Source organism: Hyperolius riggenbachi, chromosome 12, assembly GCF_040937935.1.
Source record: "Hyperolius riggenbachi isolate aHypRig1 chromosome 12, aHypRig1.pri, whole genome shotgun sequence".
Lineage (NCBI taxonomy): Eukaryota > Metazoa > Chordata > Amphibia > Anura > Hyperoliidae > Hyperolius > Hyperolius riggenbachi.
The window spans coordinates 140,307,080-140,332,968 of NC_090657.1; the positions used below are offsets into that span (position 1 = coordinate 140,307,080).

Below are 25,889 nucleotides of genomic sequence, written 5' to 3' on the forward strand. Positions count from 1 at the left end.
AAATGTGGAGATTAATGCTTAGGATACCCATAAGATTTTACCCATAAGATACCCATTAGATAGTTTTAATAAATTACACGTTGGATTTCCCTGCATTATTGAATCAGACAAATATCTAGTGAACACTATTGCATTTCCCAATGAAATGTGGATGAAGCTTTGATCAAACATTGATGGAGAAAGGCTGTTCTCTGCATAAATCGTAATAACCTACTCCCGATATTAACACTAATATTATTGTGTGCTGTCTGCACTTAGCAATATTACCGTAGCTTCATGCATCAACCCCAATATCTGTTAAAATTTGATCAGTATCAAGTGGAGCAAGGGTTACTGATCAGTTTGTGATCAGGGAAATATAATTTTTCACATCTACAGAAGATTTATCAGTATATAACCTACAGACAGGTTAATTGGGACCCACAAAAATTGGCATACAAATGTACAATTTTTACACAATTTGTCTCACCCACAGGATCAACGTCCATCCAGCATGTGATGCTGTGCCCCAGCCTGATGCTGTACGGATGCATCACTAGGCAACACCTGAGCAATGCATTCCATGTTTATGAAGGGGATTGGCACAACAATGGCATCAGGCATGTCGGAGCAGCTTCTGTGGATGGGGTAAGTGGAAAACAAAATACTTTGTTACTAATTGGTGCTAAAAGACCCGACATTCCGGAACATTAAGCGACCTCAGCAAACCTTGAAGGTTACCTGCGCTAATGCTCAGGGGTATAGCAACACTCCTCTGGGCCCCCCAGCAGACAAGTCATCATGGGGCCCCCTGCAGCACTGTTAAACCTGTTCCAGCAAAGTCTGGTCTCCGCTTCTACTCCTGTGTCCCAGCAGTCTGCGCTGCTGAGTGCCCATCTCCTGATGCATGTCATGTAACTGGGAGCCAGAGCGGGCAGCATAAAGCAGATGGCTACTGAGAGCAGAAAACCACACCTCTCTGCTGCGCTATGCTGCATGTGGGTGGGGTGAGGGACTGAGAAGCGGTCGCACACAGCCCTTGAGCCCCTCTGCAGGGGGGGGGAAGGTTTGAAGGGGCTATTGCAATGCCCCTGTAGTGCTAATGTTATATTCCTGGCTGAGATTTCTACAACTAGCCACCTTGGTCGAGAACAGTCTGGCATTACTACCGGCCTTTAGCCTATGATAGAGGCATAGAACTATGAGTGACTTTGGAAAGTATTAGTTAGCAGGACAGATGATGACCAGAGATTCTGAAAAGCAGTGAGGGAGATATCAGCACTGTATAAATACACAAAATAATATGACTATCTTTTCTCCTGTCTATAAATGTCTAATGGACCAACATGTATAGTATGAGTATTATGGATCTTGCAAAGTTGATACCTGTCTCACAGGGATCTAAAATCGAGGCTTCTGAGCAATGAAGAGGTTAATCACAGCAAAAATAGCACAGGCCCATACTGCTGGGGTCACTGATTGCATTTAATGCATGACTGCTCAAGCAGATAACGGAGTCCTTCTTCTGGACAAAAGGAAACAATGTGAGACACCAAGGTAATTACATGTCACTGCTTCCCCAGAGAACAAAAAATCTACTCTGCATCTCTGCTCCATTCAATAGTTTGGACAGTCAGAGAAATAGAATGAACTTTACTTGTGGGGAAAATAGACTGGTCACAGGACAATGAAGAGGAGGTGAAACATACTGTGTAAGGAGCAAGGGAGAGACTTTAGCCTTTGCAACCCATGTAGCTGCTGTGAGTGCAAAATTACAGGAGGGGCCAACACTGTGCGGCTACTCAGAGTTTTAGGGAAGCATTAATGTTTGGCTAGAATGCTTTGACCAAAGTATGATTAGTTTAGGATCCCACTGACAAATTTGGTGAATTGTGTCCCAACAGTAGAAATAATCTTTTACATAGTATAGTAGAGTCTCAGTTATCTGACACCAATGGGGATTGGCTACTCAGGAGGGGGAAGCTTCTGGATCCTAATGATGCTTCCCCCGTCCTCTCTGCTCTAAAAGATACTCAACAGCATTATAACCCTTAAGCAAAAAACATGTCTTTGTAACAGCTGATACAAATCCTGAAATAAATCTTCACTGTTTCTACTTTCTTATTCTTGGAAAAAGACATATTTTTAACAGCATGTGCTTTCAAATGAGCTAATCTGCCATCTCTGCCATGGCAGTCATGTGACACAGGTGAGAGATTAAATTACAACTAGTGATTAGACACAAATGAGGGGGAATTAAACAGCTTGCTCATACAGTAAGTGTTCCTGAGAAACTTTTCTAAGTGCCGTCACCTCTTGCTGCTGCAATGCTGGGCAGTGTGAGATGGTTCCATTCTTTATAGCTCATGGGGTCCACATGCCCTCTACCCCTTAATCATTTTTGCTTGATATAATCACGATCAAATTCATAGGCATGATATATTCAGCTGTAATTATCAATCACTGTGAGACTTCCTTGTAATTAATATCACACGGCCAATCCTACCTTCTTGCATCTTCTATATATTATGTCGCCCATCTTAAAGAAAACATTTTCAAATAAAATAGCATAATTGTGTATAATGTCCAGATCAACATTTGTAGAAGTGACTAATTGTGATTTATATATGTTAATTAGATCTCATCTATGGCACTTTCCTACTGACTAAATAAGCCCAGTTAATCTAATTTTTCATGGTAAGTGAGACCTTCCAATTTAAATCATGGATTCCTCTTTAAGCATTTCAGCCAACCAATGCATTATGTCTATGGATAGCTCTAGAGCCCATTTTCTTCTGCAATGGCTATTCCAGTCTATGTCTGGCTGGACAGCATCATATGAATGTAAACCAGAGAGATTAATTCTGTAAATGCAATTCTTCCTCTAAAATATGTTACTTTGGAGGTGACTGCATGGGCTCATGGTAGCCCATAGACTGTTCCTGGCTGGAATAGGTGGCAATCATTTTTTATACATTTAGAGATTCTGTACATTTAGAGATTCTGTCAAACTTCACCTCTGCTTTCAGCTGCACACGGGAATAGACTGGATCTTTTCAGCAGTAGCATTCATTACAAAGCCTTAAATAACACCATTAAATCAATATCCAATGCCCTTGGTTAATGAAGTCTCACACAAAAGTTCTTTGTAAAGAGAATTCTAGTTCATGAAATGCATTTAACAATAAAATGTCAGGAGATGTTTTCTCCACAGCCCCACGCTTTACAATATATTCTCTCTGTTGGAGCTTGTGAAGGAAGATACATGACAAAGTCAGGGTAAGGTTGTCCACAGGGAACAGTGGGTGGTCTGACAAGCAGGTATGGTCTGATCACCCTCTGGGCACTCCAGCTGGCAAACTAGGTGCAAACACGACAACTTCTGTTGCTGCACTGAAGACAGTAGGAGACACACATGGGCACTACTGATATTGCCTTGTCTAACGGGAAATATGAGAGATCTGATAAGGTTTACTTATCTCTCTGATTCCTTTCCACTTGGACAGTACTGTGAGGAATATACAGTAGAGTCCCGGTTATCCAGATCTCAACTAACTAGCAAAATCCCTGGCAGTACTGAAAATGGTGAAGGTCAACATCTTAGCTGTTTGTGGGCTCTGCTGTGCTTAAATACTGTGTTCCATGGCCCCCACTCCCCCTAAGGCTCACATACTTCAAATTAATGTATTTTAATATTTAATACAGAGGTCGTGGTATGTATATAGAGTGGAGTGAAGTAGCAGATTATCTAGGCCTATTTTTAACAATGAGTCTCAAGCAACCAGAAAGCACACTTATACGGCATCAGCGGACCCTGGTAGGTGCCAGATAACCGAGAACCTACTGTTAGTTAAAACTGTTCAAAGATTTTAAGTGTTACTATACTTGTCACTTCAGAAATGTTTCCATCTGCTGTGCATAGTGCTAACATTACAAGCAAGATGGCGGGCTCCCATCCAGAGGGCGAACAGGTGCCAGAAGTTACCCATGACAAAAAGGTAACAACAAACTGTTGTAAGCATTCCTATTACTTCAGGATGCAGTTAGTTTTACAATTTTTGAAGAATGTGTGAGGTATAAGCTTGCTTTAAGCTAGTGCCGTTCCCTGGACTAGGGGGCAGCTATAGACGGGGGTCTGTCTGTTTAGACAGAAGGCAGCCCTGTCTTTTGCCTGAGAAATAATATGGGATTAGAAAGAAAACACTATTTCCTTAACTTTGTATATTTGTCAGGATCAGAAAAGAGCCATCTACCGTTCATGTGTAAAGATGCACATCATATTCAGTTTTGCATACAAACTTCCAGGGATCTGAAACTGAGCTAATGAAACCAAGTAGATGCTAATAATTTAGATGACTACTGATTAATTAAACAGCGTCCACTGGCTTTGATTGGCTTAGCTATTAAGGTGGCCATACAGTTTTGGCAGTCGATCGACCAAGAGACCTGTCTCTCATTGATCAAATCTGATCGGAGGGAGACCCTCCTAAACTGCAAGCAGATTCCAAATCGATTTCAGCATGAAATAATCGGGGAATCGGACTTGTGATGCTGCCATGATGCCTTGCTGCCCCAGGCTGCTGTCCCTCTGTTTTATGTGTGCACCAATGCCCCCCCTCCCCCCGTGCACTTTTACTTTACCTGTCCGCCGGCCGTGCTGAATGACCTCATTGCTCCTCTGCATTTGTGCTCACATGTGGTTGCCGGGCATGTCGGCATTATTTATAGTGATGTCAAACAAGTGCCCCACGTGCTATATGCTGGTAGTCACTTGGGGTCTGAGTGCGGAAATAGGGCATGGACACTCAGCGCGGATGGTGGACAGGTAACTGCACAGGCACCGAGGGGGGACATATAACATTACGGGGGACCGTGGTTGGGTGGTCCCGTTGCATTTATCATTTGCGTTTATCGCACGCCATTATCACCATACACCTGAGCGAGCATGTCGACCAGAGAATTTTCAGCATGTCCAATTGATACCTGCAACCACTTTTGGCCGCCCTGATGGTCTATTTGGCTGCAGTATGTGTCTTAATCATACACTTGAAACAAGCATGCAGCTAGTCAGATTTGCCAAAAATGGCAGAAACCTCTGATTTGCTGCATGCTTGTTCAGGGTCTCTGGCTTAAAGTATTAGAGGCAGAGGATCAGCACGATAGCCAGGCAACTGGTATTGCTTAAAGGGAAATAAATCTAGCAGCCTCCATATATCTCTTGCTTCAGGTTCCCTTTAAAACTTAAACATTGGTTGCTAGCAAATATTAGTGACCTGAATAATACACTGGTAGCATTAAGCAGACTGATATACATGAAACTGAGATTTTAACAAAATGTTTAACATTTGTATTCGAGAGTGGAATCTCCAATGAAGCGTTTGGTGATGTTAGAATAAAGAGGTGCCCATACAGTTATAGATGGACACCCAATGTGGCCAACACTGGCTAAAAGACATATCCCTTTCAAATCAGAATCTGCTCCCAAGAGGGATTCATTCCTGACACACACTACATATAGAATTTTTTATTGAGTTCAGCATGAAATCTATAAAAAATCTATGGAACCGCTACTATTGCCACTGATATACTGTCTGCAAAAATCAGTAACCCTTTGCACGCTCGCATGCAAATGTTCAAATGCATTCACAGATTCACTCATCCAAGCACCACTGTTATCCCTACAGCTAGATTAAAAGCCGGGGTTTTAGTTCACAAAGGAATGCATTCTTTAGCTTAGTCACCTACACTGCACAGAAGTACCCAGGTAAACGTAGGTGTCCTAACTCTGGCCCTGTAACATGCATAGTGCAGCCATGCAAACATTAATTGCATCAAACCTACCTAGGGATTAGGAGCACACATCCTGATATCCTCTCCTAGGACAGATAGCACATCATATCTCCACCAGAATCTCCAGTTCAGTTCCCTCATGGAAAGTCTTAGGCTACGTTCACATTGGGTGCATTGGGGTGCAGCATAAGGGCCACATTGTAACACAGCTTACAGCACTGCAATGCACTACCTATGTGATGTACACAGTGCAAGAGGTGCAGTATAACATTGTGTATGGTAGAACGTTGGCATCCCAGTGCACAGCATGCAGCGTGTTACCACAAAATGCATGCTTTAACACTAACAGTGAAGCATTCACTTTAAATTGACTAAGCTTAATTGTATGTAACACAGCATGTGGACAACGTGCTACACTACTTTCCCACTTCACGCAATGCTCCTCCCTGCTGCAGCATGAGACCTTTTTCTTATAGGGACCCTGTGGTTAGATAAACATGGATTTGTACATGGATGTATTAATGCTCTCTTTTTAACTAGTTAGCGTACGCCTTGCAGTATTATCACGTCTGTGATTACAAGTCTGCAGCGGCGAACGGACACTGCTCACTCCTGCGTGCGCAAGTGCCGCCGTTACTGCCGGTTAGTAGGTAGATGAATGAATGGGAACACAGTTCCCATACATTAATCTAAGTCCCCGATTCAACGAATGCCGATGTCTATGAGATGCTTGCATTCATTGTATCTTTCCTATTGTTAAGTGCCACGCATTACTTCCATTTCACGTGGTTACGTACGTGAATCGGATATAAGGACATCTTGTGGCCAAATAGTAAATTACACCGAAATTCATTTTTATTTAATAAAAATCCCCACAATAATGAACTATTACCCTCCCACACCCTCCCATAGTACCCAAACTTTTATTTTTGTATAGGGAAAAAAAATTATTACATAAATAAAAAATATATATAAGTAGTTACCTTAGGGACTGAACTTTTTTAATATTTATGTCAAGAGGGTATATTACTATTAATTTTTAATTTACGAGCGTGTAATTAGTGATGAACGCAAAACTGAAAAAATACCTTTATTTCCAAATAAAATATTGGCGCCATATATTGTACAAGGGACATTTTTTAAATGGGCAAACAAAATGTGTGGCTTTTCTACACAGTAGAACATTTTATTTTAACACTATAATGGCCAAAAACTGAGAAATAATGCATTTTTTCTATTTTTTCTTATTATTCCAATTAAAATGCGTTTAGGATAAAATAATTCTTAGCATACTGTACCTCCCAAAGAAAGCCTAATTGGTGGCGAGAAAAACAAGATATAGATCATTTCACTGTGCTTAGTAGTGATTAAGTTATTGGCGAAAGAAAGGGAGGAACCTTGACAGGTGAAAATTGCTCTGGTCCACAAGGGGAAAAACCCCTCAATGGTCAAGTGGTTAAATGTCAGCTGCCTGGCTGTTATGTTGTTTAGTAGTAAGTCACATTTGTAACAAACATGCAGCCAGTGGAGTTAAAACACATGATCTACATTCTGGTTTGGGGTCAGTGGCTCTAAGTATTAGGCTGGGTTGGGAACACATGTTATCTATGCGTTGTGTCGCATACAATGAAGCTTACAGTCAATGAAAAGTATGCTTCACTACTATTGTTATGCATGCATTTTGCGTTAATGCACTGCATGCATGCAATGTGTTATGATGCCGCACGTCCTTATACTGCAATGTACCCATTGCACTGTGGACTTGGCACAGGTTGCGCATTGGTGATGGCAAGCTGCGTTACAAAGCGGCCATTTTGCCCCACCGCAACACACCACTGTGAACGTAGCCTAAAAGACAGAGCATCAGCACAAGCACCAGACACAGTAGATGGAAAAGCTACATACCTGGTGCAGTGGCTTATTGGTATTGATCTTGCCACCATCATCCAGATGCCTTCTCACTCTTTTCCCTGCCAGTCAATCAGAGCCCATTTTCCATGCAGCAGGAGAGATGGTGAGACTGCTAATCCCACCAAACCAGGGGATCAGCACCAGTGAACTGCTTGTGTGCTGTATTTTTACATTTTTAATTGCAAACAGCTGAACTCTTTTTTTTTCACTTATGTACATTTTAAACCACAAACTATTTCCTAGTAAATGCAATGGTAAAACTGTAAAATAATGAGATGTAAATAATGCTGAGTTGGTTTAGGATTCTGCTAAAAATGTATGCAAATTTATTCATCTTAAAAATGGACTAATGAAATCCCACCAATGGGAATAATCCTGAGGTTGGTTTTACACTTAAGGCGGCCATACATCATGCAACTTGGCGGCCGATCGACCACCCATTTCGATTATTATCATCTAATCAGATGAAAATCGGTGCCGCCAAGAGCATGCCTGATCGAAGATGTGACCAATTTCAGGGCGAAATTGGTCACCTGTATCGATCGGACATGCTGCAAGATGTTGGGCCGACATGCTCAATTGGGTGCATGGCGGTAATGGCGTATGATATTGGGACGAGCGACGAATGTGACGGGGCCCCGAGTACTGTCCCCCCAGTGTTAAAGTGCTTTAACCTATCATTAATAATTCAAACAGCAGAGAAAGAGATATAAACTTTTTGGTAGTTTTAATTGCAGTCGTCCCTATTTGAGATATTTCCACTACACCCAATCCCTGTCTAATATGAAAACTCAAGTTCCAGTGATAGGAAATAAAGGTCAGCAAGACAAGAATGATCATGGTTTTAATTCCTTTCCACTTTCAAAAATGCTTGATCTGATGCTGTCTCTGCCTCTCCTCACAGGAAATAAGGGAAATTCTCACAAATAGGGACACTGATAATCAATAAACACCTCAACGAGATTACAACTCCTTTTTTACTTTATCAAATATAACAAAAAAGTAAAGTATAATCCTGGAGAGAATATTTTCTGTATAGCCATGGAGAAGCATTAAAAGTGTGAAATCAGTGGCAGGGGCAGAAGTCCATACTTTGTATATATGTATAGGGAGAATCTGTAAAACAGCTGGGTTACATGCCTGGATCAGAACACGTCTGTTTGTCCCTGGTTTCCCATTTCATGCCTGGCCAATCTGAGGAAATCACTAACAACATGGAGGTAAATCTAGTGACATCAGGGCTGCTTCTCGCTCATGTGTGACCACCACATTAACTGTGTAATGGCTTCATTAGTTTTCCTTCTGTGGTCATGATCACATCCAGCCAGCCAGCACACAAAAACGTGTACACACACACACACACGCACACACGCACAGACGCGCACACACACACACACACACACACACACACACACACACACACACACACACACACACACACACACACACACACACACACACACACACACACACACACACACACACACACACACGTAGTTTACAGGGACTCCTAAAGCATTTCTATAGTAAGATGAACCAAGCTGTGCCATTGACCTCCTCTTTACGCACCACTGAGTGCTGCAGCCTTAGGGAGAGATTATCCCTATGTATACACATGTTCTTCAAAAGGCATTCTGAAATTTTACTTCTTTATACTCATTTGTAGTACTTCTCTTCCTTGGTTGCTCTCCTCAGTCTGATTTGTTCACAGGATACATCCCCATGAGGGATATCTGTGGTTTGCTATTTACTATTGGAAGGTCAGCATCTGTATAAATATGAGAGTGTACATTAAGCTTTCCCTTTTGTCTCCAAACTGCATCTTTTGTCTGCGCCTAGACGATGAAACCATGTGAATACATTGGATAGATTTTGCTCTATACTTCTTTACTCTTTTGGCCTTGTGTACATAAAGGCTTCTAAGAAAGAATAACAGAGCTGGTGCTGTGGAGAAATTGTCAGAGCCCAACAGTCATTTTTTAGTGCTGGTTTCAAAATAAGAAAGGATCTAATTGGCTGTTGTACTATAGGTTTACTGGTGTCAGTTGCTCTTTTGATACTTTAGGCCCCTTTCACACTGGTGTGGTGTGTTACCCTGTTTTGCCGCAGGGTAACTCTACACCAATGAATGTCTATGGGGCATTTCATACCTGGCATGGTGTGATGCGATCCGCTGGAGGTGCCTGATTTACTGCAAGAGTAACAGCGCGTTGTCGGTTATGTGCGGTGAACTGGAAGTCATGTAAATCTATGGCGACACAGGTTTTTAAAAGATTTTTGCATCTCTGTTGTGGCGCGCATGCGTGGAAGCATATTTTTTCAATACACTCCTGCACAATTCTAATTCTGGCCACAGGAAATTAGCATTTGAGAGCCTAATGTCCTGCTTGGCTTTCAGCTAGAAGTGAGATTACTGCACACTGCTGTGGTAATCTCATTGGCATTGCAATGTGATGCACTCATCGTACCCCAGTGCTCCCCCAACGTGGGTGTTCATTGGGTATTTCACCATGAACTTAAATGTAACCTGAATTTAGAGGAGAGGGATATGCAAGCTGCCATATTTTTGTCCTTTTAAACAATTCCAGTTGCCTGAATCACACACCTGAAATAGGCATGCAACTCATCTTGTCAGATATCTGTAGTGGTGCCCATACATGGTACAATTTTTCATTTTTTTTATTAAATCATTTTGTTCGATTATTCCGTTAGATCGAATATAAAGATTTTTATATTTTTCGATTTTTCCAACATGTCCGATAAGATTTTTATTGATAAAACGGGATAATCTACTTTTTTTTCTTGATCGGAAAAAAGATTCTTTTAAACTTTCATTAGATTCGATCATTTTGGTCAAATAAATGGGAAAATTGACTGTTTTTATTGTACCATGTATGGGCACCATAAGAAACATCTGAAACATCTGGCCTGCATATGCATATCAGGGACTATGGCAATAGTATTAGAGGCAGAGGATCAACATGATAGCCAGGTGGTGAGCATTGTTTAAAGTTAAATATGTCAGCCTCCATATCCCTCTCACTTCATGTTCCCGTTAAAGTACATATTGCATTAGTGAGACTCGGAGGCTGCCATTTCCTTCTGAAACAAATGCTAGATTCTTGGCTGGGATGCTGCCCCTCTGACTAGAATATTTGCTGAATCACTCAGCTGAAGCAAGGAGGTATTATCTAGAGGGTCAGCTTTCTAATGCAAGATGCATTTCACAAACAATAAGTCAAAGATGGATTTGCATAGTAGTTACAGTATATTTACATAGATTTCCCTTTATTCTACTTTGCTCTTCTAAGTATAGTATGTATGACTTTGAAGTGAAATGTTGGTTCTTTCAGCTGCAGCCTTTCATGTTTCAAACTGAGATATCAGAGGTTTTCTAAAGCTATGGTCACACCTTAGACTTTACTCACCTGAAATAATAATTCATGATTGCACCAGGTGAAAATCTAATGTACAGGTATCCACATTGTAAGTTGCCTACCCTTTTGTGATCAGCCTCCACCCAACATACAGTAGGCATACTTCAGCATTGATACCGTTCATCATTCCTCCTCAAGTTCTACCCTAAAGTACAATTATTTATTTTCATATTCCCTTCACTAGTCTCAGCCTACTTACTCACTCTGATCTTCATCACTTGGTTTCAGTATAAGTGGTTAGTAGCCATGATTAAGGATTGGATGAACTGAAATGTGTTGTTCTTATGTTTATGTACCAGGATTGGTGTGACTAAAGGAAATATCAGCATTTAGCGACTTTGGACCCCTGTTCTTCTGGTACCCGAGAGACAAAGCATCTCTATCTGCACCGCTGATCTGTTGCACCCAGCGTTTCGTACCTGCTAGCCCTTGATGAGGTTGATCAGCTCCAATCGTTATTTGCATACGTGACTAGCAGTCAAAGCATGGTGTGTTGTAGAAAAAGAAAAAAAATTAGTGTATGCACAACAGAAATGATAGAAAAACTAAATAAGTAGTGGATGCATAAAGGCCCCATGCCCTAAGCCCCAAGCCCGATACCTGCAGCTATGATTGCTAAGGATATTGCTACATCATTGATAAAGTGGATTTTGGAGGCAGAACTGTTTGGAAATGGGCATCAAAGCCAAACACATTTGAAGCCCAAACAATAAGAGTGACCTCAATGAAAACTGTGTAGAATTACATGTATTACACCAGTACCCTAGTGAGAAATTAGCATTTGCTACAGCAAGTCATTTCAGCACCTTGGACAGCTCCTAGTGAACGCGCTGATAAGCAACCCAGTTCAGCACCTTGGACAGCTCCCGAGAGTACGTGCTCGTGAGCTGTCCAGTTCAGCAGCTTGGACAGCTCCTATACGCTAGTGCGCTGTCCAGTTCAGCACCATGGTCAGCTATTCACTGACCGTCATTGCATTTAGCACGTTTCAGCACCAGAAACAGACCCAGCGATTTTGCTGCACGGTAAAGCCACCGCTGCTCTTTTCCCAGCCATTAAACCCTGTCACTCACTCACAGTCTGGTCTCATTCCAGCAATTCAGCTAATTGCCTTTTAATAGTGTATTGTGCAACTCTTTATTACCCTGTCATATCTCTCCCGTGAGATTCCAGAGAAAAGGAGGGAGGGTGTCCAAGAGGGACTCGGAAAGCTGGGGGAGGGGAAAATTCTGTAATGCAATCATAGTTGTAGCGTCAGACTCAAGAGGGAGAACTGGAGGGCAATACAAATTCAGTGAGTAACCAGGTGGCTTCTGCGCCCTAAAATGGGTATGCGATTTATTAACATATGCAGCAAAGAGCATTTTATGATAGCTTTTCTGGGCCTGGCAGAAATAACAGGACTCACTGCTTCTACGCAGTAGGTTATTTATGATCAGTGTATAAAGAAAGTATCAGGGCACAAATCCAGGCTATTCATGTCACTAACAGGTGACTGATCTCATGTTACATGCTGGACAATGACAGGACTATGCCCTACACAAATGATCCCCACCCAACTCTGTACAAACGTGTAAGCATGATTTTGCTTACATATGTTTATAGCTGTACAGGTAAACTGCTTACTTAGTAATGATGTACAGCATACAATCATGATGTAAAAGCAACAGCACATTACAGCAAGAAAACTCATTTCAGCTTAGTGATTAAAACAATACTATCCATTGCCAGAATTTAGAACTTTTGACATTTAAGATATTAAGATTTGACAATGAGGTACTCCACCCCTTGTGATTCTGATTGTTTATCTCAAGCTTTGTAAGTCAGATGGAGAGACTTGCAAAAGTCAAAATACATCCAGCTCAATCACTAAACTAATAACGATTAAAACATCTGTAGTGAGAAGATACAAGAACTGCCATCTTCATACTCTCTAAAAAAAAAAAAAGCAGGTGCCTGGCTGTATTGCTGACTCCTGGCTTCAGTACGGTCTTATGTCAACAACTGGTATCAGCATACAGCCAGTGACAGTCAAACTTTATTCCATGATATCAGAGGCATAGGATCAGCTCTAAACTCCGACACTTCAATTCCGGTTACACACGATTCAATTTGCAGACAGTCCCATCGACTGGTAATCTGACTGGAAGTTGTATCATGTGTACATTTCTAAACAGCTCCCGACTGATAATGGGATTGAGTGGTGGACAAATCCAACAGTGGGCCCCTGTGCAGAGTAAATAAAGGAGCCCCATGTGAGTGGCCATAATCATGTTAGATTACGATTGGATCCAAATAATGTTGAGAACATAAACGTACATGAATCTGTTACATTCTGTAGGCACTGTGTTAATGTAGCACACATTTCATACTCACAAGCCTTGTGTATTGCCACAAGCAAATATCACTGCTCTTCCTGGGTTTCAGCGAGATATTCACAAAGAAGAGCCTACAGAATAATCATGCCCTAACTGTGTTGCAGCTGCATGGGCCCTAGAGGGCATGGGGCCCTGTGCGACTGCACAGCCTTCATGGACCTATATCGGCCTCTGATGGGATTGATTTTCCCATGATAACTTCACAAAATTGGAAGCAGATTGTCAATCGGACAAGAAATGGCATCATGTGTATTAGGTATTATAAAGGCATAAAGATGGAAGCCTCCATAGACCTCTCACTACAATCCCCCCTCAATTCACTAAGTAGATGCAAATGCCCAAAGACAAAGTAGATTGCCAGAGATCTCTGCAAGGTCTTGGCTGGGAATCTCTCCTATATTGTACGTGTCCCACAATACTTCTTAGCAATCAGGTGTGCCAGACTGCTTAACAAACAGCAGCAAATAAATAATAAGTCCACTGCTTTCTTAAGCTCCTTACGTACGCTAGGTAAAACTCGGCTGAGGCAACTGATGACGATTGCCTCTGCCAAGAATCTGTGTTTACAGCAGCCCCTGACCCCTCTCAGTTGCTTTGGCTGAGTGATGGACTGAGAGCATTATTCTCCCTACATACCATGCCTGCCACGTGATATCACTGCCATGCCATTCTGCCCCCTGCATAGAACCAGAACATGTCGCTAGCCTGCAAGTTAGTGACATGTCTGTACAGCCTCAAACCTGCAATGTCATCTAAGGGATCAGGTACTGTTCCCCACAGGTACTGTACACACTATGTGTGTACAAGACTTTACTTACCCCAACCACTAGAAGGTGCTCACTCCTTGGCCACCCATCATTCCTCCTCCACTGTCCATTGAGCAGTACATGCTGCTTGACTATAGCCTGTATAGCACTTGTTTTCCAAACTGTCACTGTAACAAACTTTGGCCTCAATTCACTAAGCTTATCTCCTGTCTTTAATAACTCTTCTAGAGTTGTTACCATGGTGATAAGGCATGTAGTATTCAGGAAACATTTTACCTCAGGCAAACCTAAAGTTAACTCTTCTGTCTTTAAGTTAACTCTTTAATCCTTAAAATTACTCAAGAGTTAAAGACAGGCTGTTCATTAACTGCATGTGAAAATAACTACAGAGGAGGTAACTTAACTACAGAGGAGGTAAATTAACTACAGAGGAGATAAATTAACTACAGAAGAGGTAACTTAAGGAATGAAGAGATACAATAACTCTCTTACTAGTGGAGGTAAGTTTTCTCTTGCCTTATTATCTCCAGCATGATTTTAGTGAATTGAGGCCAATGTGCAATCATTAATGGCAATAGCTATAGTATATGTGTACGCACCCTTGGATACAGTATTCCAAGACAACCTTATTTACTGCACCTGGCACTGTGGCAGGTTTTGGTGCTTCATATTACACAATTTTTATGTATGGAGTGGTGGCCAAGAGGCATAGTAGGGCAGCCCAATGACACAGTGGATAGCACTCTTATCTAGGGTCCTTGGTTCTAATCCCAGCCAGGGCACCATCTGCATGAAGTTTGTATGTTCTCCCCATGTCTTGTGAGTTTCCTCCAGGCACTTCGGTTTTCTCCCACATCCCAAAAATATACAGATAAGTTAATTGGATTCCCCTAAATCATCTCTCGACCACAATGGACTTATGACCATAATAGGGATAAGATTGTGAGCCCCTCTGAGGGGCAGTTAGTGACAAGACTATATATACTCTGTAAAGTTCTTCGGAAGACATCACTCCTACATAAATAATAAATTAGTATGGAAATTCTGAGGGGGCCCAATGTAAAACTGGCACTGCGGCCCATAGGCCTTTTGCTATGCCACTGTCTCACATTATTCTTCCTTCCATTGGGCACCACTAACTCATCCCCTAGTTGTCATTCACCTTCCCTTTCCATAGAACAGACCAGTATAGTACTGGTTCATAAAGCTGTCACCGTAATGATTATTTAGGATAAAGGGTATCGGAAGTGTAAAGCATATGGAAGCTGCCATGTTTATTTTGCTTTTAATCAATACCAATTGTCGGACACCCCCCTTGAGGACTAGAACAGACTCTATGTATTTTTACCAAAGACATTGAACTACTGTTATGAAAGACGTTTGCATGATCTTGTTTTGTTGTAAGCGCCTTGTATATCCTACCTCGTATTTTAACCCTATTTATCCATTGTGCAGTACTGTGTAATGTGTTGGGGCTTAATGAATACAATAAATAATAGTAATAATTAACTTTAAAACATGTGCTTTATTTTAATTGCATTAACATTAAGAAACTCACTGTAGAAAGTGCTTTAGGATAATGCGATCTGTTACACCACAGCGATGTGAATGTGCCCATAAGGCCTCGCTCACACGATACATATTGCTATGTGCATTTCAGCAACAGGTATAGGGTGTGCGATACAGAAGGACATCTGACGTGCATAGATTGCACTGTCTGACTTTCTCATCTATGTACTGTGCATTATCATAAGACACTGCTTCCCCTTTTTTGTCTGAACGCAGCACTGTCCCATTCAGTGTCAGTAAATGAGATCAGCAATGGAGGTGCCATGTATTTCAATGTAAAGGCAAAGCTACCTGCATTGCTTACTGTGATTGCACCCAAAGGTACACATCAGACTTCAGCAGTGTGGCATAGACAGCGCTGTCTAATAGATACACTGATGCACTTTGCAGCAGTGTGTTGTAAGGTGCCATGCGTTTGTGTATAACATACGGTGAAGTGCAGCTTGCTCAGGCGCTTATGACAACACGTACCAATACGTGATACACAGGGACTTCAGAGAGTGCAAAAACAGCACTGTCTGATAGGCACACTTGCATGCAGTGCCCACGCTGCATGCATTTTGTGTGAAACAAAAAGACGACCCTTCCAACATTGCTGAATGGGTTCAGTGCTGCTTTGGGGAGCATTGTCCACATTGCAGTACAGCATGACATTGTGCCAAGGCTCTTAGGGTGCATTTGGCTCCATGGTCAGAGCTGGATCATCCATAAGGCAACTCAGGCAGGTGCCTAGGGCCTGGAGAGAGTCTAGGGGCTCAGTTTATGCTAGTACCCAACAAATCTTGCCAAAAAAGCTAGGTGGCCATCAAGGGAGGAGCCAGAGTAATTTCTTGCCTAGAGCACCATTTCACATTAATCCACCTCTGGACGCACAGGATGACAGGAGTCACTAGGGGGACAGATGGAGGCACAAAACGCCCATCTGGGAGTGACTTTGTTCATGAGGCATGGCTTAGTTATGGGGCAGGGCTTAGTCCAGGGGAGGGGGGCTTAATCAGGGGCATGGCACCCCCCAGTCCATGGTGCATTGGTTTCTGTCATAATAATGCGAGCTGAGCTCCCTTAGGCTTTGTTTCCACTTGTTATAACCAAGGAGAAAAAAAGAATAACATCCGGGCACCTTCCGTCTTCAACTGTATTGCAGTGTTTATTCGTCATCATAGGTAACATACCAGTGGTGATTTCAGCTCAGCTGTAAATCAATGTGGTGGTGGTGGTGAGTTGGAGGTGGGGGTGCCAGGTATCAGTCGGGGCTTGCTACGGCTGTTTCGCGTCTTACTAGACGCTTGGTCACGCTGTGCTCCAGTTACGTAACTGGAGCACAGTAACTGGACCACAGCGTGACCAAGCGTGTAGTAAGACGCGAAACGGCCGTCGCAAGCCCCGACTGATACCTGGCACCCCCACCTCCAACTCACCACCACCATCACATTGATTTACAGCTGAAATCACCAATGGTATGTTACCTATGACGAATAAACACTGCAATACAGTTGAAGATGGAAGGTGCCCGGATGTTATTCTTTTTTTCTCCTTGGTTATAACAGTTAGTCTTTTTTCGTCTTGTGATCCGATGAGCACACGTCTGACTGAGCAAGTGACTTCAAATGTATCGGAGGAAGGGTGAGAGAAACATTTGTTTGCTTATTATCTATCACTCGTTTCTGCAGACTTTTATAAGGGAGTGACACTCTATATATCTGGGTCTCAATGTAGCAACTTTGTTTCCACTTGTGCCAGCATCAGTCTTGGAGACCGACACCGGCACTGGTGCTGATGTGAGTTCGCTTCTGAAACACCAGCAGTGCGAATGCCCAGCTGTGCAGATTCAAATGTGATGTCCAAAAAAATTGCTACTGGTAATTTTTCCCCCCGCAAATCTGAAGCACCGTATTGATTTCAATAAGTTGCGATTACACTGTTGCAGGCGCATGCGGGGAAAATCTGTGATTCACACCTAATGGAAACGAGCCATTAAAACAAACCTGTATGAAACTTATGAGTCAAGATATTTACTTCAGTAGAGGGCTCCTCCAGAAGCTTCACATCCCCTCCCACTTTGCTGTTTGCAGCCGCACTCCCGTACGTGAATGAGCACAGCCTCACTGTGCAGGATGGCTCGCACACGCGCAGTAGCGTGGAGCCGAGGCTCGAGCTTGGCAGGGAAAGCCAAACCCATTCAGCTCCATGCTACTGTGCAGTCGCCAGCCATCTGCGCAAGCGCAGTCCAGCTGTGCTCCGCCGAGCTGGGCCGAGGCAAAGGCGAGAGAGGCTTGAATTCAAGAAAAGTGGGTGTGGCACTCCTGACCACCAGGATGATTCCGTGGGTAGAGTTACACTGGGTCAAAAACCCCCGCACAGTAGATCACTTGCACCAAACACATATAGCCACTGACGTGTGCCTCGCAGATAATGGTAGGAAGGAAGCAATTCATGTACTCACTGTAAACAAGAGACAGATTCGGGCACCATCCGTCATTCAGCTCATTTATTTGTGGACAACTTGTGCAATACAAAGAGTCAGAATGAATATCACCTGAACCTCATAGCGATACTGTGCGGGGTAAGATGGAGGTGGGTGCTCTGGGTTGCAGAAGGGTCGGCGACGGCCGTTTCGCGTCCACCAGGACGCTTGGTCACGCTGCGTTCCACGCACACGCGCAGTAGCGTGGAGCCGAGGCTCGGGCTTGGCAGGGAAAGCCAAACCCATTCAGCTCCATGCTACTGTGCAGTCGCCAGCCATCTGCGCAAGCGCAGTCCAGCTGTGCTCCGCCGGGCTGGGCTGAGGCAAAGGCGAGAGAGGCTCCAGCCTCAGAGCGCAGTGTAGGAGGGGGCACACAACTCACTCAGCTATCACTCCCATATTGTGTTTGAAGCAGAGGGAAATAAGAAAAGGGGGCACATGGCAGTGACTGCAAGCCAGATAACTAGAGATTAAGGTGTTGGAGGGGGGGGGGGGGGTAATTGGGGGCCCTGTAGGGCCTCTTACTCTAACAACAATAAGTGTGTGATGGCTAGGGAGGGATGGAGGGGCGCACTTTGGTGTCTCAGCCTTGGGACCTTGTCCTTGCTTTGATGCTCCATCAACAAGGGCTTGTTGATTGGCTGGGGGAGGGTAGGTGGGTCCCAGGGATGGAACAGCAAGGTGGAAGGGCATGGGAAGCCCAAATCCCTTCAGGTTCACTTTGAGGGATTTTTAGCGAATCAAAATTTGATCTTATGTACATACCTTCAATGCTCTTTGAACGTATTTAGTTGATTAATATCAAGTTCACTATAAGCAATCATTATGCAGAAGAACACTCCACGTTTTTATCAATCATTTATTTGGTCACTATTATTTCCACTTTTAAGTCTACATCCAGATGATATATTGCTGATTATGACAACAATACATTTTACAGTGCTGTATAGCTAAGAAGCCCCGAAAACCAATATTCTGAGACTTGGCGATAAGGGTGATTGATAACACTGGCGACGTTTATTCCACCACATGCACGATATGGGAGATACAGAGTCGAGGGAGGCGGTTGAGCTGTATAGTGCAGTGGTGAGAGGCGGCGCTGCACCTGCCCTGTGTATGTACACTACTATATAAGTAGCAGCACCGAGAATATTTTACGGCGTGAGCATTGTGAGATGGAGGCTGCCCGGCAGCAGCAGTGCTCTGTGCAGCCTGCCCAGGAGCCTGTAACTGCACGCACAAAGGACCAGAAAATGCCTAGGTAACAGCATCACCCATTTCTCCCATTCCATCACTTCTCCTCTATCCATCACATTTACTCGCTGAATTCTATGGCTTTACGATAGGGTCCTCTTCCTTCTTAGTAAAAGGTCCTGCATCTGGTGTTTCCGTCCAGTTAAATCTCAGAATGATTCTTTTCAGCCGTTTTTACTCAACTTTTTTTCAGCATTCCCATGTTTTCTGTGCGGCCGCTGTTAGTTTTCACTCTTTTTCCTCTCTCTGTTTATTGTGGCGTGTTGTGTTTGTTTATTGTGGTGTGCGTGCGTTATGTCTCACCTTCTTTCTCCCTCCTCTTATCTTATTAACATTTGGTCACCTCTTCTAGTCTCTGTAGTCTCTGATGTTCTCTTTAGCTTTCTTCTCTTCTTTTCCCTACTTTCTCACTTAAATGGGACCCAGCTCTTATGTTTTTCCTGACCTTTTTCTCTTATTTCCCTTCCTCTTCTCTTTTTCCTATATCGTATCCTTTACTGACTTTTTCTCCTTTCCTTTTACTCTTCTCTCTACTTCTTCTCTTCACTTTCCCCACACAGTCTTCTCTTTTCTAGAACCTCTTATGTTGCCTTTATACTCTTATTTCTACACCTCTTCTCTTTTCCATGCCTCTTGTCTTCGCATACTTCTTTTTACCCATCACGTTTCATCTTTCCCTACACCTCCTCTTATCCTTCTCTCCCCCCTCTCACTTCCCCCACCTCTTCAATTCTCCACTCCTTGCATAACAGCAGCATAACCCCCAGTTTTTGCAAGACACACGCCTGACACTCCCTTCATGGAGACATGCCCACCATGCTTTCCTCATGTGGCTGGTTTGCTCTTAGTTCTGGCACTCCCACCGAGTGCTTTAGATGGAAGCCAATACTCACACAGTCCGAGACGCTCCATATTACTTCTGTTTGTTGTCTACATAATACTTGTCAGTTAATAAAGCACTGGTATAGAAAGGTCTGGATTTGCATTTGCTGGTATCATCGCCACAAAACTCTTCAAGGCAACATATATGATGACATCAGAAGGGGTGGGAGCGTGTAATACATACCACCCTAGCATGGGGAAAGCATGGGCTGTGCAGGGGGAAGACTGACACCGGATGCATTGCCAGCTAATTGGATGTAGGTGCAGGGGGAAGACTGACACCGGATGCCAGCTAACTGGATCTAGGGTGCATTGCTTGCAGTGAGAATTATATATATATCTATATCTATCTATCTATCTATCTATCTATCTATCTATCTATCTATCTATCTATCTATCTATCAATAATAATAAGACGCAGTAATGGTAAAATTCAAAAATTAATTTTATAATTTTCTGCCTGTAAAACTATCGCTCTATTTTTCTCTCAACATATTTACACAGGTTTTTGATAAATGTGTGGATACATATTATATACCCTCCAAGACAAAAAAGTTGAAACACACATTTACGATATGTCTTTCATTCAGTCATAATCATAATCATAATCATAATCCCTCACACGTGTTACACATTTTCCCTTTCAGCTGTTATAAATCTATCGGTCAATTTAATCCAACTCCCCCCCTGCCCCCCCCCCCCCCCCCCAATGTAGTATTCATAACTGCGATCTATAGGGCACGTTATACACTCTCTTTTCAGCAGATCCCTCAGGCACTATAGGCAATAATATTGTTGCCCTCTCAGTTTAACACAGCTCCGTCCTCTGTGGATTGCCTCTGTTAATAGATTCACCAGGCGGGTCACTTGCAGAAAATGTCAGTGCTATTTACACAAGCCGGATTTTTTTAACTAATATTCTGATCATTGAGACTTTTGCCTCCTGTGTTGCCCATCTCACCGCCCTGCACTCGCTACACATCCTGACTATTTACATTCAACAGTATTTTTTTTCAGGTCGATAATTGGCAAAGAATCCTTGAAAATCCAGCAGCGTTTTAGTGTTATCACCCCCATAGGACACTTTGGAATTCCCTTCCCAGGATTATAATAATGTGATATTATAAGGCAAATGTTGACCTATTTGTGCAGTGAAATGTACGCATCGGGTTTCTAAAAAGGGTCTCTGGCTTGTCACGCTGAGTTAAACACGCAAGAGAGTCCAAATACATCCTTGCTCCTACATACCCCCTGGCACAGATGCCAGCCTTCACTGGCACATAGGAAATACAAGCCCTAACAAAAATAATATTCCATTCTTGTATTTTCTGGAATCACCCTCATCTTTCAGACATCTTTTTCAACATTATCACGTCCTTCAATAAAAACGTACATTTTCCTGCTATTATACCAGTATTATCAGTATTGTTACCGTATTAATATCAACATCATTAATCTACGTTATAACAAACACACACGAAGGCAAATAAAGCAGAAATTAATTATGTGCAGAAGAAAAAGAAAGTACCACTAGACAAAATATTGAGGGATTATATATATATATATATATATATATACATATACATATATATATATATATATATATATACATATATATATATATATATATATATATATATATATATATATATATATATATATATATATATATATATTCAACACGCATAAATATAACTCGATCGAATGACTGCGTATTTTAAATTGAATCCTTTGGATTTACTAACAGTGTATGTCACACTATAGATTAAAATGACGCTACATGTTGTTCCGGTTGGATTACATAGCATAATACATATCTATGTATGATGGTGATGACGTCACCACTCTATGGCAGGCAATGCAGGCTGGTGTCAGTGCTCCAACATGAGTGCTATTGGCGGAGAATACCCAGTAATTAAGTCTTTGAAGGAAATTACAAGTGATTTCTTGGCAAAAGGAAATAACCAGTTTGGTGCCTTTTTGCTCCACTGAAACCCCAGCAGTTTAAGAGTGATCCATTTTTTTGCTCATGTGATACAGGATGATGCAGGTATCTGGACGGTACATGTAGGAGGTTGGCGCAGATATGGAAGCAGTGTGTCACTTGAGCTTTAGATGGGTAAGGGTGGGCAACTCCTGGATCCTGGGCAGAAGATGGTTTTGATGAGTAGGTAATGGTTAAGGATGGTTTAGAAGAATTTACAATAGACTGGGGACATGAATACTGATAGATATGGAGTTTAAATGTTGTTGAAAGGCCATATGCATATGGGATATATTAAGCATTGTATGAGATGCATGGATGACGCAATTTACTATCCAGGGGCATTGGAGTCCTCAGGAAATATAAAAATGTGGGCTGAATTGTGTTGAAAGGTTGGGTTTCCCTATTGCATGGGGTGATAGAATGGAGGATGGACGTGTTGGAAGGATGGGTTTGGGCACCGCAATTGGTGACAAGAAGGGTGGGGGTGAAGCTATAGACCCTCCTCCAGATATGCAGCAGTCATGCAGACACCCTCAATCCCCATCACCCTCCCCCAATGAGAGAAAAAAATCCCAATCTCCACTTGCTGGATGAATGTGCTAGCTATAGATAGACTGACCGTGCTCAACGCTAAGCTAATACTTTCTGTCCCCCCTCCCTCCCTGTGTCACCCACCCTTCACAGGATTTGCACTGGACTGCTCTTCTACTGAATGAAGGACAAGAGAAGGGGCAAGGAGACCATCAACTGATTACCGACCATCTTTTCCTTTTAGAGTATCAGTGTACGCAAAGAAAGAAAGTAGAAGTGGTGGTCAACATGGAGAAATGTAGGAGCTTCTAATTACCCTTGCAGAAGGTGTCATGCTGAAGGAGGCTCGGGGGTGGAGAAGATCCAGTCTAAACAAGTGGAGGTAACAGTCTTCACCTAGGCGGTAGCTGCACACCACAGGGAAGGATTTCCTGATACTAGTGGGGAAAAAGGATCTCGAAGAGCCACCATGGCTACCTTGATCAGGAGCAAACTGTCTAATGTGGCCACCTCGGTGTCCAACAAGTCCCAGGCCAAGGTGAGCGGTATGTTTGCCAGGATGGGCTTCCAGGCTGCCACTGATGAAGAGGCGCTTGGCTTTGCCCACTGCGATGACCTGGACACGGAACACAGGCAAGGGCTTCAGATGGACATCCTGAAGACCGAGGTCTCACCAGGCGACGTACCTTCAGAGGGAGACATCCATTACCAAAGAGATGGCACTGGACCTCCACCATCCGACTCTAAAGAAGATGGAATGTGTTCAGAGTTATCATCGGTCGGAAAGCCTAAAATCACATCCTGGGAGGCCGGATGGAATGTCACCAACGCTATCCAGGTAAGACCTTCAGGTCCTCACCTGTATTCCTCACGTGTCCTTCTTTGCCAGAGGATGACTCCCCACGTTTCTCTTCTCACATCTCACTGTCCCTGTATCGGCCACTGATCACAATCGCCATTGTCATTCTGATAATAAAGAGATATCACAATCTGCTGAGGACGTTCGCAAGGTCAACATTCCTGTCCCTTGTGAGTTCCGCTTCTGTCCATAGCACTGCAGGGTTTCTATTCCCTTATTCACCCCAGTACCACAGATGAACTACAATGCGGGTGTCTTTTTAAGCCAAAATGACTACCCCTATGGGGATTATGGTAGCTTCTCAGTTAAGGAATGTCTTCTAGAGATACAAATTCTGTTTCAATCTATAAAGCCATCAGACATGCACACCGAATACAGGCGTCTGGGCTTTATTGTAGCCCTAGTATATTCAATTCAAAATCCTCAAATATAGCATTTCATGTACCCAGGCATGCAGTTTAGCGATATAAACTGAACGGAAAACTAAACATCAATTTTATGAAATAATATATAGGTATATACATATATATTGTAACCCCTTCCACATATTTTTCAACCAATCTTTTACATCTGTAAACTGAGTTAAGTGAAATCAATATTTTTAACTTTACATTTAATACAATTTTAATTTTTATGTATTTATTTTTTTCATTAGTTCCCGTTGTATGTTACGTATACCTACCCTTGTTTATAAGAATTAGAGTGAGGGATACATTGTCTGAGGATTCTCCACATGCGTGATCGGTGTTCGCTAGAAATAATGCACAATTATCGAAATAAAGTCTATTTTTTTTAACTAGAAAACTAGATTTTCTTGAAACAGTTTGCAATAATGTATTTGATGATCCAGCTATCATTTTGTCTCTGTCGGTCTCTCTTTAGATAATAATCGTGACAAAAGTATTATTATGTAACTTTATATTAAGCGTTATATAATATATATAACGTTATATAATTTATAGAAAACAAGTTTTGTAGAAAATGAAATAATTATAACAAAAGCAGAGACAAACAGTGATTATTATATTCTTTTGTACTCTGTTTATATTACTGTATATATTCAGGTTTGAAGGTGAATGGTAGAGGGAACCCTTGACTTTTTCATTTTTCTTGTTATGCAAGATGGGTTTTGGCACAAGGTCTTTTTGAACCAGACACGACAAGCTATGTGCCTGTCACGATTTTTTTTTCTTATTATGTTTTTTCTACTATCTTTTACAGAATTCTGTTGCATATACTAATCGAAGCTCTGACTTTACAGAACGCATTTTTTTTAGGGAAGAACAATAATCACGCAACTCGAGCAGAAACAGCAACATTCTAGCAAGCTATTGTCTAACACCTGAAAAAAAACTCACAGTAAAGATGGCACAGTTAAAAGATGGCAGTTCGGTTTTGCTTGCCTCTACAAATCATTTTGCTCCCCCCCCCCCCTCTTTGCTGTGGAGAGGTGCGCCCCCTAGTGGAAGCAGCAGGACTTGCGCCTGGCAGTTCGCAAGGCCCTGCAGCGCGAAATGGGTCCAGAAGGCTGCCTGCCAGCCTTGATCCTGCAGATGGGGCTGCACGAGGCACGAAGAAAGATTTTATTGCAGTAGCTTTGTGAGGTCCTAGGGACTTTGGTGCAAATTATGGTGAGAGTTAATACATAGATCCCTCTGTGCATAGCAGCTTCCCCCTTCTTCTATATGTAGTTACTATGTACAGCAGCCCCTCCAGTGGAGTAACTACAATTCATGGTATCCCCCAGCGAAACTCTGTTGTGATCCCCCAATGTTCACACTCTTCCCTTGCCTCCCTCTGGTGCCCTTCACAGCCTTGGGCCCATCTCACAAGGGTCATAAAACAAGTGTGGCCATCATGATCTTTACACCCATAACATGTGTACTATCCACAAAAACACCTGATCTGAAGGATGGACCCCTTTATTGGAGGAAGGGAAGTTTAGATCTGAAGGATGGTCCCCTGTGTCGGAGGAAGGGCAGTATAGATCTGAAGGATGGCCCCTGTGTGGGAGGAAGGGAAGTTTAGATCTCAAGCATGGTCCCCTGTGTCGGAGGAAGGGAAGTATAGATCTGAAGGAT

The 25,889-nt window shown here is 42.6% G+C and overlaps 1 protein-coding gene across 2 annotated transcripts in view; it reads left to right on the forward strand.

Moving 5' to 3' along the window:
• Positions 1-3,908: 3,908 nt before the first annotated feature.
• Positions 3,909-25,889, forward strand: part of SLC32A1 (solute carrier family 32 member 1) — a 77,513-nt gene continuing 55,532 nt past the window's right edge. Inside the window, exons 1-2 of one of the 2 annotated variants that reach the window (XM_068262764.1) lie at positions 3,909-3,977; positions 23,103-23,787. In XM_068262764.1, the coding sequence (XP_068118865.1) occupies positions 23,419-23,787 (369 nt within the window). In that variant the 5' untranslated portion in view covers positions 3,909-3,977; positions 23,103-23,418. Of the gene's footprint in view, positions 3,978-19,439; positions 19,557-23,102; positions 23,788-25,889 lie in introns of those variants that run through there. The other variant, XM_068262763.1, reaches the window with a different exon arrangement.